We start from the raw sequence: 14,253 nt of genomic DNA, 5'->3' as shown, positions 1-14,253 counted from the left end.
CCCAGTGTACAGATGGAGAAGAAGAAAACTAACATTTTTGAGCAGTTCTAACAGCACAAAAAATAGTTGAATGACTAAGATTCCCTGAACTCTCCCACTACAGCTGAGCAGAACTTCCTTTGCTGGGCTTGAAGATCTGTTTTACCTCTTGCATGGAATTTATTTACTCCTCTGGGCATCTCTTGCCCTGAGTTGTCTGTGCAAAGCAACGTCTCCAAGAGGCACTTGTTCAAAGTCTTGAGCCAAGTTCTTGGCCACGGTGAATGGCGGAAGCCAGTGTGTCCACATCAGCTAGGGATCCCACCTCCAGCTTAAAAGCAAATATCTAGCAGAAAATTCTCCATTCCTTGTGGTAACAATGAGCAGAAACACCATATCTTCCAATGCAGCTTGTTTTTTAAAATCAACCCAAACCTGAGTGAAGGGTGTAAACACTGCAGGAGTATTTATTTCCATTGGGAAAAAACATGCATTTATATGCGTTTTTCCAAATTAAACTTTCACAGTGGTGACTGAGGAGTTGTTTGCAGAAGACGCATGACTCCGGGCTCTGAATGTTTGGACGGGGCAATGAGTTGCYAGTGCTCAGATACAAACCTGACAGAGCAGCAAAAACAACTTACTGGATGTTAATATGAACWGAATAAATAACATTAAATGTTAATAGCATTTGGTATTCACTTCCAAGCTGCTCCTTTRGGCAGTGTAGACAGAAGCCTGCCTGGCAGGTGATGTTAAAAGATGTTTTTCTCATGGAATAGTGGTTCTCTTGCCTTTGGTAACATTCATTCCCTTTTCTKGAGAGTTTTGAGATCCTGAAAGCTAGATGCTGTATGAATTCTGATGTATTATTTTCATGAAATGGTCTCGCAGGTTTCCTGTGGTATCAATAAGCATAGCGGGTAAGGTGGGCCATGAATCCTTTTTTCCAGCTAAGAGGTGAGTTCATAGAGGTCTTGAAAGGCTCGGCTACAATCACGCAGGAGAGGAGTAATAAAGCAAGGCCTCCTGAGGTCCCTTCTCAACACAGTGTGTTAGCTTCATCCACCACCTTCCAGAATGGGGTAGAAAACATTTTCTCCTGTGGTAGGATAATCGCTTAGAGAATGCCCTGAAGATTAAATATACAGCACTTCCTCWGGGCTGTCCAACATGGATGGTGGCTTTTCCTTCTCCAGTGGCCATCGAGCATCCTAGAGTAGTGCTGGCACACAAGGATGCTTCCCGTGGTGGCCATGTGCAGGTAAATGGGCAGGAAAGCAGAAAGAGTGAAAAGAGCCTTGACTTATTAAAAAAGAAGTTATTGGCTTACTGAAATACCTAGAGAAAAACAGATACAGCTTTTAATTAAAAGGAGATCGTTAGGTCTTTGTGTTGCTTTCCCTGACAGCCAGCTGTTCCTCTTGAAGCTATTTTTATATAATTTATATACTGCCGTTCGCATTAAACTCATTCCTTTCTGCTTTTCGGAAGCACTCCGTATCCTGCACCCRGACCTTCGGCACAGGGAGACACGGATTTCATCGAGATCCTTGGCTTCAGTGCAGCAAGGGGGAAGGGTGGTGCTGGGCRGGTGGGAAATAATTAATCTCTCAACGTGTACACAAACGTGCGTGCACACACAGTCTTAAATCGATCTTGAATGAATTGATTGCTTTTGAAGGAATGCGAAAGAAAATTAATCTGGATGAGTCAGGCTTAATTGCTTCTCTTTTGTCTGGATTTTYTGTTCTTACGTGAAGGTATTGGGAAGCAGTGCTCCGTGCTATTATTAGAAGCAAAGGTGGAGACCGAGGGCAAAGGGTTCATTTATAATTCTGGCAGCAGAGGATCAAATGTAAAGCAAAAAAGGCAAGCTGGGGAGCTGCTTGAAAATAAAGATTCATCTGCCTAGCTCACTGAGTTCATGCCGGTCTGGGGAGCTAGCAGTTCTTACAGCTCCAAGCCTCCCTGGCTGGAGCAACCAGGAAAAAAAGAAAAGAAAATTTTATTTTTTAGCGAAAGAAGTTACCTTGCAGAGAGACTTGAAAACGTAAACTGGTATGGTTTTGGAAAACCATAGCTGCAGCACGAGTGCCGCAGGGTTTGTGTCCTCCCTCTGCTGAGCCTCTTGCACCCAGGACTTGCTGGTGCGCTTCAGCAGCTGTGGTCAAGGAGGGGTTTTTCACCCGGGGCAACTCATCTTTGTTGAACCAACATCTGGCCTTTCAACTTTAACTTTTAACAAGTTTTTTTAACAAGCATCGCAGCAACATGCATTGTTTGGTTGGTTTTCTTCTAAGGCAACAAAACGAAAATAAGTTTAAAAAAATCACTGTGGTGCCAAATGGTTTCTCTCTGAAAGTTCCTGAGGCATAGAAAGAGAGTGTCTTCTCTTGAAGAGGGCATATTACTAATGTAAATCCAGTGCTGTCGGCAGAGGAATAATATGCTGTATGTCAGAAGGCGAGCGACTGCGGAAGAGCTGGAGTGATAGAAATGCCTGCCCCGTGGGTGCGTGAGATCGTGGGGATAGGTATTCACACGGAGCACGCTCTCTTACATGTGCCCAGGGCTTTTTCTTATCTCTGAACATGAACCTGTAGTGAAATAGAAATGTTGCCGTATTAATAGTGCATCAGAGATAACCCTCGTCTGAAAAAATACAGTAATACTGCACGACTGGGAACSTTTCAGAGCGAGGAATTGGACTAGCAATTTCCTAGTGTGTTAGTAATGAAACATTCTGGTTCTGTGTAAGCAAATGTGCAAGGTTAGTGGACACATTACTCCAGCTGTCATTGTCCCAGCAGTAACCAATTTAAAGGCTTTATATTTTCTACTGTCCCAGTAAGGGAGAGAAACCCAGGAAAAGTATAAAGTTAAAAATAGAAATCCCAGAATGAATTAAAGCGCAAAGTGTGAACAAGCTTGTAGTACTGCTGTATAATTTTAAAATCCCAATTTCCCTTCTTATCTGAACCTTAATATATGTATTACATTGCAAATTCTGGCAGTGTCTGTCCTGCTCCAAAAGGTCACCTCCAAACAGGAGGATTTATTTGTGGCCATTACATGTGACGTGGGCCTCCAGCACTGGATATGTAGAGCCGTGGGTAGTRTTGGTGATTCCTGTTCATAGTTTCTTTCCTGTAATGGTGCTGATCTGCAGGAGAAACACGAGAAAGAAGGACAACTTTATCAGAGCCAGCCTGTGGCTTGGCCTGCAAGGRAGAGAGAAAGCAGTTGTCTGGTCTTCCACTTCTGGGCCAGAGCCAGGGCAGATAGTGCCACTGAAGGTGCTGAMCCCTTCAGAGCTCATTGGAGAGGATCCCAACACCAGCCAGGAGAATTTGACTCTTAAAAAAGACATCTTCTGGTGCATGTGTGTAGGAGATCGTAATCGTTTTTTTCAACAGCTCTTCCAACTGCTGTGGACAGACAACAGGCCTTCATGGGACATCTGAAGTTTAAAGTMGTTTCCCTGCAGTACTACTTTACCCAAAGGCTTGGGGTCTTAGGGAATCGCACATGTGCRGCCAATGTGTATTGCAAGAGGAAGGTTCAATGCTCCGTGGGACTCGGTTGTCTCTCCTAACGTTAACTGTTGTGTACTCCTGTGGTTCAGGTTGCTTTTTGTTACTAGTCTTCCTAGCAACCAAAGTTAATACAGTTTCTAGAACCAGTATAACATGGGATTGTTTTCTTGACTTACAGATATCCTTGTCAATGGAAAGCTTTGCGACTGTGATATTGTGGTAGAYTGCAAAGTTGGGGACCCCATCCCGTTGGAGGTGAAGCTGACCAACTGGAGCAAACACAGCGTGGGCCCTTTTGCTCTCACAGTGACGCCCTACCAGGATTACCAAAATGGGGTGCACAACTATGACCTGCAAGATGCTATCACTTTTGTGGGATCCAACACRTTTTACATTGATTCGGTGAGTCTTTCTGTTGGACAGGCCACGTTTCAGATGGTGTGCATTGTGGTAAAAGCCACATGCCCAAGTAGATTGCCAGTRTCTTGCTTTACGTTATCCAGTTTTTCTAAGGAGTGACACCGACAGCCTTGGAGAAGGAGTTCTTTCATTTAGTCATGCAAATTTCCTTGTGCTACCCTGGCAAAGTGCTTTAATCATAACTTAATCATAAACTTAATTATAACCATCCTGAAAAGTAGTTCAGCTTTATTCCACATGAATTCTAGGGCTTTTGTTAAAAAACCTTCTTAAAAGTTACAAGAGACCATTTGCAGAAAGGGGTTTCAGTATTCRATCGTGCATTTTAAGGCAGGTTAATTTTCAGAAAAGTACCACAATTATGGCAGCTACCGCTGAAGATGTTTCTGGGTTTGCGGATATAGAATCATCTCCCTGATAGTCTAAGATTGTAATTTCTTATGACATAAACCRCTAGTAAGTTATCTGAGAGAGTAACTTTTGGTCACTCCAGATCTGACTAGATGTGGATGGGTAACCTAGATAAAATGTTTAATACCATATTGCCAGTCCCTTGGGCCATTCAGTGCAGCCTGCRGTAATAGATTTTAAGTAACTTTTTCTTTCTAGCCATGAGAAATATTCCCTAGGCTGAGCAAAGGAACTCAGCAAATCAGTTTTAGTCAGATCCTGAGRAAATGTGAAAAGAAAATGCTAAACATTAATGACCAATATGGTGAGCTGGTTCATTTACTTGTCACTTAGCATACTCTTATAAAACTATATAGAAAAATAAAAAGATAAAAAACATATTTGAAGGAGTTCAGAAAGTGTTCTTTTATAGCAGAACTGAGTTTGCTCACAAATACCTCTTCAGAAATTGCAAGTCYAGGAGATTTTTGCTGCTAAGGGAAAATACTGAAGATTCTTCCCGGATAAAACTACACTGTCTTACATCATTCCCCAAAGAGCGAAGATTAAAAAAAAAAAAAAACCCAGAGGAATGAAAAGCATAGGGAAAATATTGCAGAGTGGAAAAAGCAGTATTTCTGGTTCTTATAAAATAAACATGAAGAAGAGGGTGAGTGTGTGGGATAGTGCTTAGGACCTTTGCTTAGGTCAGCTCTTCAGTTAGCTAATAAAATATACCTGTCAAAACTGAATATTTAAGTGAACCTTAGTAAGAAAGAAACTAAAGGCTAACCACAGGGATAGTCACTGTGCATATTTTTCAGTTATGTGTCATGGGAAGAAAATATTTTAAGCAGCTAATGAGCTTGGAATACACTATCAACGTGAATTTTAATGGGTGCTAACCATATTCTTGGCTGAATAAGAGACATAGATATGTCAACAGAAATAATCGAGGGATGAYTTTCTTTGACTCACTTTCTGACAATGTGGATTTTTTAATCAGAATTGCAGTGTTTAGATGCCCAGCTGCCAAAGGGGCTGACCCTGAAGGCTAACGAGGGAAAAGGAAGATGCCAGCGTGGTGAGGTTCTACCTTCTGATTGAGTCTCCGATGGGGCAAGAAGTCAGGAGGTCACATCTCTTATGCCTCCCAGGCAGCCTTCTCATACATTATGGGCCCCACATTTGCCCCCATGTTCCGAATTGTGACATTTCTTCTGTAAACACAGTCCTTGATAAGTTAAAAATAGAGCTGTTTTCTGCTATTTTGAATGAAGCAAATGTTGACTCTTAGGCAAGAAGCGTTATATTTCATGGTATATAGTGTTGATACTTGTCCTCCAGAGGCTCCCCCAGAAAATGCTTACTCCTATTTCTTTGAGGCATAAAGCACTGATGATGGAAGAAAATTCTTCRAACAGTGTATTTAATGTTGTCAGAGGCCCTTTCATCCCCTGTAATAACTAATTCAGTAATGGAAAAAAGATTTCAGGAAGCAGCACCTGGTTTGGGGACAAGAAGAAAGTCCTGGTTTGTGCATTTGATGCTTCAGGGAATRATGAACATACTCAGAATTGTGCTAATGCTCTGAGTTTGGCAGAAACTCAGACAGACACTAGTTGAGAAGCTGAAGAAGCTCATGATTGGGTGAGATGCAAGAGACTGATAGTTTCTCTTTTTATAAATAGGAGCTGAAACACTGGACCAAATTCCCTGCTGGTCTAACTCAGTGCTGCTCTGTTGAACGTGTGCCCATTATTTTTATGAACTAAAATGATGGACACAGGATTATTTTGCTTGATTAACAGATCTGGCTGGAGATGTTCTCATCTCCTAGCTGTTTGTTTGCAGGGAATTGTCCCTCTCTTTCCCAGCAGATCCAGCAGAAGAGATGGTGCAAGCCTTCATTTAAGTGCAGAGCTGGCCAGGTTAGCTGAAACTACCTTCGTCAGCAGCTTGAGCTAATTGGCCTGACTTTACAGTGACACTAGCAAGGAGGTGGTGACATGATTTATTGCTCTGCTGAGCTGGGTGGGAGGGAGGATGGAGAACCAGTATAGGGTCTGGCATACAGTGTATGGGCAAGAACAGCTGGGAGCATCAGGTGTGACAGCACAAGTTAGAGAAGATCCTTCGCAAGCCCTGAAAATTTGGTCTGTCATCACACTAATATAGAAGCTGAAGCATTACGGGTCTGAATTGAATGTGGTCTTTGGGTGGAGGCGTGACTCTTTCCTAAACATTAATTTCTGGTTAATCCAGATGTCTAATTGTTCAGCAAATCAAAATTATTCTTGTTTTCAAACTAAAAAGTTTCAGTTCGGTTTCCACACCTATCTGGAAGGCAGGGAATATATACAGTATTTTTCAGTATGCACACACTGCTTTACAGTATGAACAGAAGTTATTTCAAGAGTAAAAAATACAGGATTTTGAATTTCTCTTTGTTGTGGCTTGGTGTCCATATTAGTTGATGTCTAGGTTAGTTGATGCATCTTGGAGGTAAAACAGTGAGTACTTTTTCACCTTTTTGTGCTCTTCAGTATTATGTGGCAGTCTGGGTTTGCATCACAAAATTTCTGCTGGGATACAGCTTCCTCAAAAAAAGTAAACTTTTACTGAAAATTTTAAAGGATATCAAGATATTTCTATGCCCTTTAGATAATGCAAAATCTTTATTCTAAGTATAATTTTTAATTTGGTTAACTTTATCTTACTGTGTTTTCATTTAACTGAAAAGGTGGTTTTATCAGTTATTTAGATTGTAGACTCTTTTTTCGTTGTAGGGTTTTGAAACATGAGATAGGATGGTAGGCCCTCACCTATTCAAATACCTTTGTATTTATTAATTTTTTCTCTGACTTTACAACCTTAGGTTTTGCTTTAGGTATATTATTATAGATTCTTAGTTCGCAGCAATGTTTTGTCGTGAATAATTAGTTGATCAAGCAGAGTTGATTCTTGCCAAATTAAAAGCAAAAAATGCAGATTCCTGTAACTACCAGCAATTAATCTTTCCTTGTGGTTCCCACTTTTACTATTACTGTTTGAAAGCAGGGTGTTTCCTGGGTATGGGATCGCTGAGTAGCTCAAGTGATTTGTAGTGCAAAATGAGAAAAAATTCATTAATAGCCATTTTGAATCAGCCCACAAGCTATGATGAATATTTGCTCACTTCTGGCAGGTCCCCTGTGGCCCATCTGGAACAAATGACTTTTCTTGGCACTGTTTTACTCAGACTGTAAAGTCTTTGGGGCAGCGTACAGTAGCTGGCACTAGCCCTGGTCTCCAACTGGGCTCCCTAAGTACTACAGCAGTAAAAATAAGGAGTAATTAGCTCTTAGCAATCACAGTCCCACGCAGTAGCCTGAATATGGGAAGGATTAGGATGGAGGTAGAATATTTTTCTTCTGTCTCTGAGGAACAGAGGGGGAATGTGGGCAGTGTGTTATTGATTCTCCAGTCATGTTTTCCTGGGCTAGCAGCTTCCCGTCTTTGGTCTCCATGCAAAAGATTCAGCAGAAGACTTTTAGTAAAATCTGTTCAGACTTTGTGACTTGATTCAGCAAGCATGCTGACTCGACAGCATCGCAGATTGGCACAGCTTCCAAGCGTGTGTCTAGGCTGCGATCCCACAGGGATCGCTACCGGATCTGTGTGCTGCTGGATCGGTTGGCAGTACAGATTTGGTCTGGAGCAGACACGAGTACATGATCTTCATGTTTCTGTCAGGTGTGCTGGATCACGCCTGGCAGTCTTTGTGCGAAGTGGGGTACGTGTGACCTGTCAAGCAAGTGAATGGAGAAAGGGAAGAAAACAAGAGGAAAAACTGTTTGATAGTCCTAGTGAGCGGTTCTGTGTGTCTAGACCCAATCCCAGAGGGCAAGAACTTGTAGCTGATGAGGAAGGGAGATGCCAAGGACAGGGATCAGGAGAGCAGCTGTGATGGCTCCAACCACTCATGATGCTGCTGTAAGTTTGCTGTGGGTCAGCAAGGGTGCTCAGCATCAAAGCCATAGGGAGCCTGAGCTCTGCCAGCTCTGATGATGTTAGTGCTTGTGAGCAGCCAAACTCCTGTGCAGGAGCAGCAATTTAGGCAGGGTCAGCGAAGAAGCCTGATACCTGAGTGGAGTGTGCGGGGTGCATGCCTGCTGTCTAAAGTTCAGTGCTGTAACCTCTCATGTTTTAGCTGATGCTCATGTATGATCAGCAAGTATTTGTTGGAGACTTCAGTCCAGTCCACCTTCTCTTTACTTCATGAGTTCCTGTTTCGAATAAGAAATGGTTTCACTGGGTGTTTCTTACTGCCCTGTCGGTGTATGATGAAGTGATAAGCCCTGGGAGTGGTTTATCAGGCGTTAGGTGGGAGGGGGTGGAGCAAGATAGACGGTTAAAAGTGTGGGGGGCTAAGCCCAGTTAGCAGGGTTGTTCAGTGTGGTGTGACAGGGCTTAGCTATGAAGTGTGAGGAAGCTTAAAGGAAAAGTGGAAATGCAACGTGAGGTCTCCTCAGCAATTCCACGTTGTCCCTTTGGCAAAGTACTTGGACCCACCAATGGAAGTCAAAAAAAGTTAGAACAGAAGAAAAATGAACAACTCATTCCCTTTGCATCTGACAGTTACAGAAAACCTCCCTCACTGGAGGCAGTGGCAATCCAGGCAGTTTTCATCTCTTTGGTGTGTTCTTGACGTGCCCCACATTCAAAGAAGTTCTGCTCCTGGAAACCTTTCCAAGTGTTTTTCCTCTCCCACTCCTCCGCATGATTTAGTCATCATCCTTGTTCATGTCTTCCTAGGCAATGACAAGGTATCCTTCAGCAACGGGCACCCGTAAACATTTCCCCAGTGAATCTCCAGTTGTTGGTGTCCCGGTTTAAAATGAGACCGTGTGGTGAGCAGGGATCCTTCCAGTCCTTGACCACATTTGTAGCCCCATTTTGGAGCCTTTGCCTTGTCTCTTCACTGTTCCAGGAGTAATGAAGCATCGATTTCCTTGCAAAGATTTTTCTCCTGTATTCAGTCAAGTCCAGTACACGTGGGCAGCTCAACACTTGTGGATGCAACACTAGAGTTTCCATTGCAGTTGGATTTGGGTCTGGACCTAGCTGACCAGCCATGCTGTCATTTGGCATTAGCCTAAGACACTAACATTGTGGACTTAGAAGTGTTTGGAGATGAGATGTCTTGGCAGCAAGAAAAGAAAGGCCCATTACTGATGAGTATCTAAGTAAAAAAGAAAATATAGGGGCAGAGGCCTGACTGTGAGGGACGGGTTGACACCCTGTTAAGATATGTTAAGATACATGTTAGGATAATGGACTCAGGGTCCTGGGAGCAGAAGGGGACTGGTAAGATAGTCTTGGTTGAGGGAAGGCCAATACAGAAGAGCATCTGGTGCTCTTATTGGGTCTGTTCTGCTGGACCAAAGTTGCCTCTTCACTATTTTTTTGAATAAATTAAGTCCAATGGAATTTGTGCTGATTCAGCTTTTTAAAACTCAATTCTAGGCATTCTGAAACTGGATTTGACATCTTGTGGAGGCAGTGTATTAATTGAAACACTGGCACATGCTGAATAGCAATGGGATTATTAAAGTTAAGAAGTAAAATGTCTTGCTGAAACGGTGGATCAAGATACATTATTTGTTGTAAAGATATGGATTGCAAATAGTTTGGGGATGAAAAGAGATATATAAATGTGGAAAAAACTGCTGAATCTGTATTTAATTAGGACAAGTTAATTCAAGAGGGCTACTTTTAGTGGGGTGTTCCCCACCAAACTTAATTAGTCCCACCATAGAGAATGTTAAAAATTACTGGTTGGAATTCATAGTCAGATTGTGTCTGAATAATAACTGGGGATGAATTTAGTTATTGCTAAGTAGCTAAATGGTGTTTAAGCATGTGTTTAACAAGAGTTCAAAGCCATGATTTAGACCTTTAATATGGAAGTTGATAAATGTAGTCTAAGGGAAAATGTTCCTAGATATTCAGGAAAGCTGGGGTTACTTCTGCCACAAACCAAATCTGTTCTGAAATCAATGACTCCTGAAGATCTGCATTCTGGTTTGAGCTGTGCCACAGCTTTACTGCAGGAGAGAATAACAGAATTTAATTTTCAGTGCTCCAGTTTTACCATTGTTAGAATAGGGGCAAAGTATTTTCTGCTTCTTAGGGGAGGGCAATATTGAAAAGTTTAGCGTATGAATATTTCCAGAGTATTTTTTGGATCATTTGAAGGAGCTACTCTGTTGAAAAGTGCAATTATTTTGTGTTGTTGCTTGTTTGGTTTTACTGATTTTCACCTTCTCCTTCCCAGGTGAAGCCAACCAAAGACTCTGTGTACTTCGGAGCACTTCTCTTTCTCTACACAGGGGATTTCTATCTGAATATCAAATTTCACGAAGATAACTGCAGCAAGGAGCTCCCTCTCTCCTGGTTCTGCCTTCCAAGCGTCCACATTCGTGCGATGGAGCCTGTGATCCAAACTAAGCTGTAGATGTACTATGTGCTATTTGATTAACCACAGTGCACAGAAATACTTGGCACAGTCTCTACTCGACCCCAGCTTCTTTCTGTCCAGCCCCCGGCCACGGTCCCTACTTTGGAGGAACAGCTGAACACTTTCTGAATTGGCTGGTAGTCATTTGGGCAGCTGCTTTAGCTAATTTCAGAGAGAGAAAGACAGATTATAAATATGCTGGAGTTCTCCTCTGTTTCCAAAAAGCCTTTGAAATAGCTAATACATGCATTATGCTTTCGTACACCCCATTGATATCAGTAGATTTGAGGGCTTGAGGGCTGAATTTAACCATGTATTTGAAGGTATCAATTCCAATTTGAATAATTCTTCTTTATCATTTCAAAAAGAGTTGCGTATCTGTATTAAACGCCTTCTGGCACACAATGAACCCGTGGTATGTACCCTTGTGGTGTAGTTCTCTGTTGGGCTTGTTCTTGTTCCTCTTGTTTGTTGAGTATTTGGTGTTTTCAGTGGTAAATAGTGGTAGTGATGCCTTTTCCTGTGTTGCTTAGTGAAAGTAAGAATAGCAAATATGCCTCCAGGTGTTCTCTTCCTCCCCTGCGCTCAGTGCCTCTGCTCCTAGTGGAGTCACTGCCTTTTGTTTGGTAGATCTATGAACATGAAAAGAAGGATGGCAAAGAAGAGCTAAATTTTTGTCCTTGAGAAAGGAAACAAGCCAACTGTTGGGTTGCCGAGGGCTAGCCAATGATTTCAGCCTATGGGCTTGTGTTTCAAACAGTCACAGGCACCAGAAACATTTACAGACCCTTAAAGTGCCACCAAAATTAATCAGCTGGCATTATTATCATTTTGTGGGAGTTTTTGCAAACTCTTCTGATCAGGTTTTTCATGCTAATAGGCTGAGCTTGATTATGTGGAGTGTTTTTTTTAGTAGAATGATTAAGTTTAATTATTAGGTAATTAAGGCTGTAGAATTCCTGACCATAACGGTAGTTGCTGAATGTACTGAAAATTTAACTGGTTGTTTTTCCAAATAATGATTTTGCATAAAGAAACTCAGATTTACTCCATGCAAAGCAGGGAGATATTTCATCTGTATGATTTATATGTTGTTTTATGGGCCATAGGTTTCAAACACGGCTCAATCTTTTCTTAGATTTACAGCCTGCAGCTGTTAAAGCTGGTGGTAGGATACTTACTGAGGTTGAATACACAAAGATGTGATGGGACACTCAGGTTAGTTCTCTCTGTCCTAAACTTATATGCACAACCCTTTTGGCTTAGGCTTCATCCGAGTGTGGGTACACTCTTTCACGACTGTACTGGTGTTTCTGCTGACACCATGGAGCTGTAGGCTGGAGAGCTATTTGCTCTGGGTCTCTGCACCATGCTCAGTTCTGCTTGTAGATCTAACTGGTGTATTTTCTGTAGGAACATGACAGTGATCAAAACTTGATTGATTGCATGTTTGCAAAGGACTGTAATGTATTGATCCTAAATATTTTCTTAATTTGAGGGAACTGTAGCTATAGTGTGATAGTTACGTTTCTAGTGTGTTCAGGGTATTATCTGTCAATCTGTATTGTGGCAATTTCATCAGTGTTTGCTCTTGAGCTGCGACTCTGTGCAAGGCTTTGAATTCCAGAGTAGAAGTCTTCAGGCTTAATGTGATGGAAATCTGAGGCTAAATGAACACTTACTTGCAATGATGTGCTATTCTGTCAGCTGCCAGTGAGCAGTGTCCGGTAACAAAACTATTCTCTAGCCTTGCTGAGTGGCTCTGGGCCAGAGACAGCAGTGGGAAGAGGGTCCAAGCAGCAGAGCTGGGCACGTCCTGGCTGTGAGGCTGAGTCTCTGCCACGAAATACTAAATAGTATATACACATAAAATAAGATCCTAGGAGAGCAAGAATTAAACCAGTTACTCTTCTCCATAAAAGCTTGCTTTTGCCATGTGTCTCTATACTATGTTACACAACACTGTTGCAGCAAAATCCAAATTGTGCTTTATTCAGTATTCCCAGCAGGTAGTCTGCAGATGCTAGGAGTACAGCTAAGGCTTTATAAGGGCCACACTGCATTTGAGGCAAAAATATTGTGAAGCAGATGTCGTTGCAGTCAGGATGCTTCAGCTTACCCAGCTAAAGGAGCTTCTCATAGTTTGCTTTTGAGAGTGGTACTTGAGAGCAGAGGCTATTGTTCAGTGAAGCCTGTTCCGAGGTAGAGCACTCATGTGCCCTTACTTAAAAAGGGGCCTGATCCGCAGCCGATTAAAGCTATTGAATGGGAACAGGTTTTATTATAACAAAATAGAGCTGCATATTTCCTAGGTTTCCAATATGCCATTATAAATCTGCAAAATGTGCTCATAAATATAAGCGTTCGTGTGTGAGCTGACCCTTAATGGTCTGTCTGTTCATTATAAAGTATACTGCTCTGTCCCTTGTCAACTCTGATGGTTAGTTGCTTTTGGCATTTATGATCTTTCCCAGTTTTCTTACACTTCTGCTTGTCTTGGTGAGAGAGATGAAACACAGGAAATTCTTCCATCTGGGGATCAACTGTGACTTCTCCAGAAGGAGATTGTTAAACTGTCAGTGTAATTTGGAGAAGGGTGAGGGGAAGGTACTTTAAAATGAGAATACTGCATGGTTTTTTGTTTTCTTTTTAATGGAAGCTTTCACTGGAATTGCTGTCAGGATTGGTACTTGCAGTGGCTTGAATAAAGGATGAAACTTTCCTGATCTGCTCTCCCTTTTTGGAACTGAAAGCTTGTTTTTATTTCTCTGAACCACCCAGCTATTATTTTGAACATGATGAGCCAATCTCTTCATTGTTACACAGCTGTAAATCTGATACGATCCCACTTGGTTGAATTAAATCATTCCTAATTTAAATCATCATTGCTGTGAGCAGAAGTTGGTCCAATATATGTATGTGTTGGAGAAGCATAAACCATGTAAATTTAATTATCTGAATAAATGAGTATCTTGTGTTATGTACACCTTGCCTATCTCTTCTGTCTGTAATTCTTAATAGTGTTCATGTGTGCTTTTATTGTTAATAATACTATAGCCCATGGAGCTGTCTTCTGTCTCTGAAAGAGAATGTATGTGACTTCAGAACTGAAATTTCAGCTTCATTCAGACTTTATCATCTTTCTGGATGAAGCTGATGAAGGGTACAAGCTTCACAGTGCAACTCTTGTGTCCATCTCTGTCAAGCAGGTACAAGGTGAGTGGAGGCAGTGTGAGCCACCCAATGCTACCTGGCCAACCCATCTTAACTGTGAGCTGAGGGGTAGAACGATGCCAACTCCCCAAGGTGTTAAGCATGTCCTGCAGTGCTCTAGGATTATAATTCAGCTCTTTAGCACAGGTAGGATTTGGAGGCTTTTCTGACTTTCACCTTCTGAGTAAAAAAAAAAAAAAAATCTTTCAA

The 14,253-nt window shown here is 41.8% G+C and overlaps 1 protein-coding gene across 4 annotated transcripts in view; it reads left to right on the top strand.

The window, feature by feature from the left end:
• TRAPPC9 (trafficking protein particle complex subunit 9) overlaps positions 1 to 13,814 on the top strand; it is a 458,914-nt gene extending 445,100 nt beyond the window's left edge. For all 4 annotated transcript variants that reach the window (XM_085321706.1, XM_085321778.1, XM_085321550.1 and 1 more), the window contains 2 exons: positions 3,697 to 3,920; positions 10,648 to 13,814. In XM_085321706.1, the coding sequence (XP_085177832.1) occupies positions 3,697 to 3,920; positions 10,648 to 10,827 (404 nt within the window). In that variant the 3' untranslated portion in view covers positions 10,828 to 13,814. The remainder of the gene's footprint in view (positions 1 to 3,696; positions 3,921 to 10,647) is intronic.
• The last annotated feature ends 439 nt before the right edge of the window (positions 13,815 to 14,253 follow it).

Source organism: Rhea americana, unplaced genomic scaffold (genome assembly GCF_003343005.1).
Source record: "Rhea americana isolate MKP2758 unplaced genomic scaffold, rheAme1 scaffold_0, whole genome shotgun sequence".
Taxonomy (NCBI): Eukaryota; Metazoa; Chordata; class Aves; order Rheiformes; family Rheidae; genus Rhea; species Rhea americana.
This window is presented reverse-complemented; position numbering and strand designations above follow the sequence as displayed.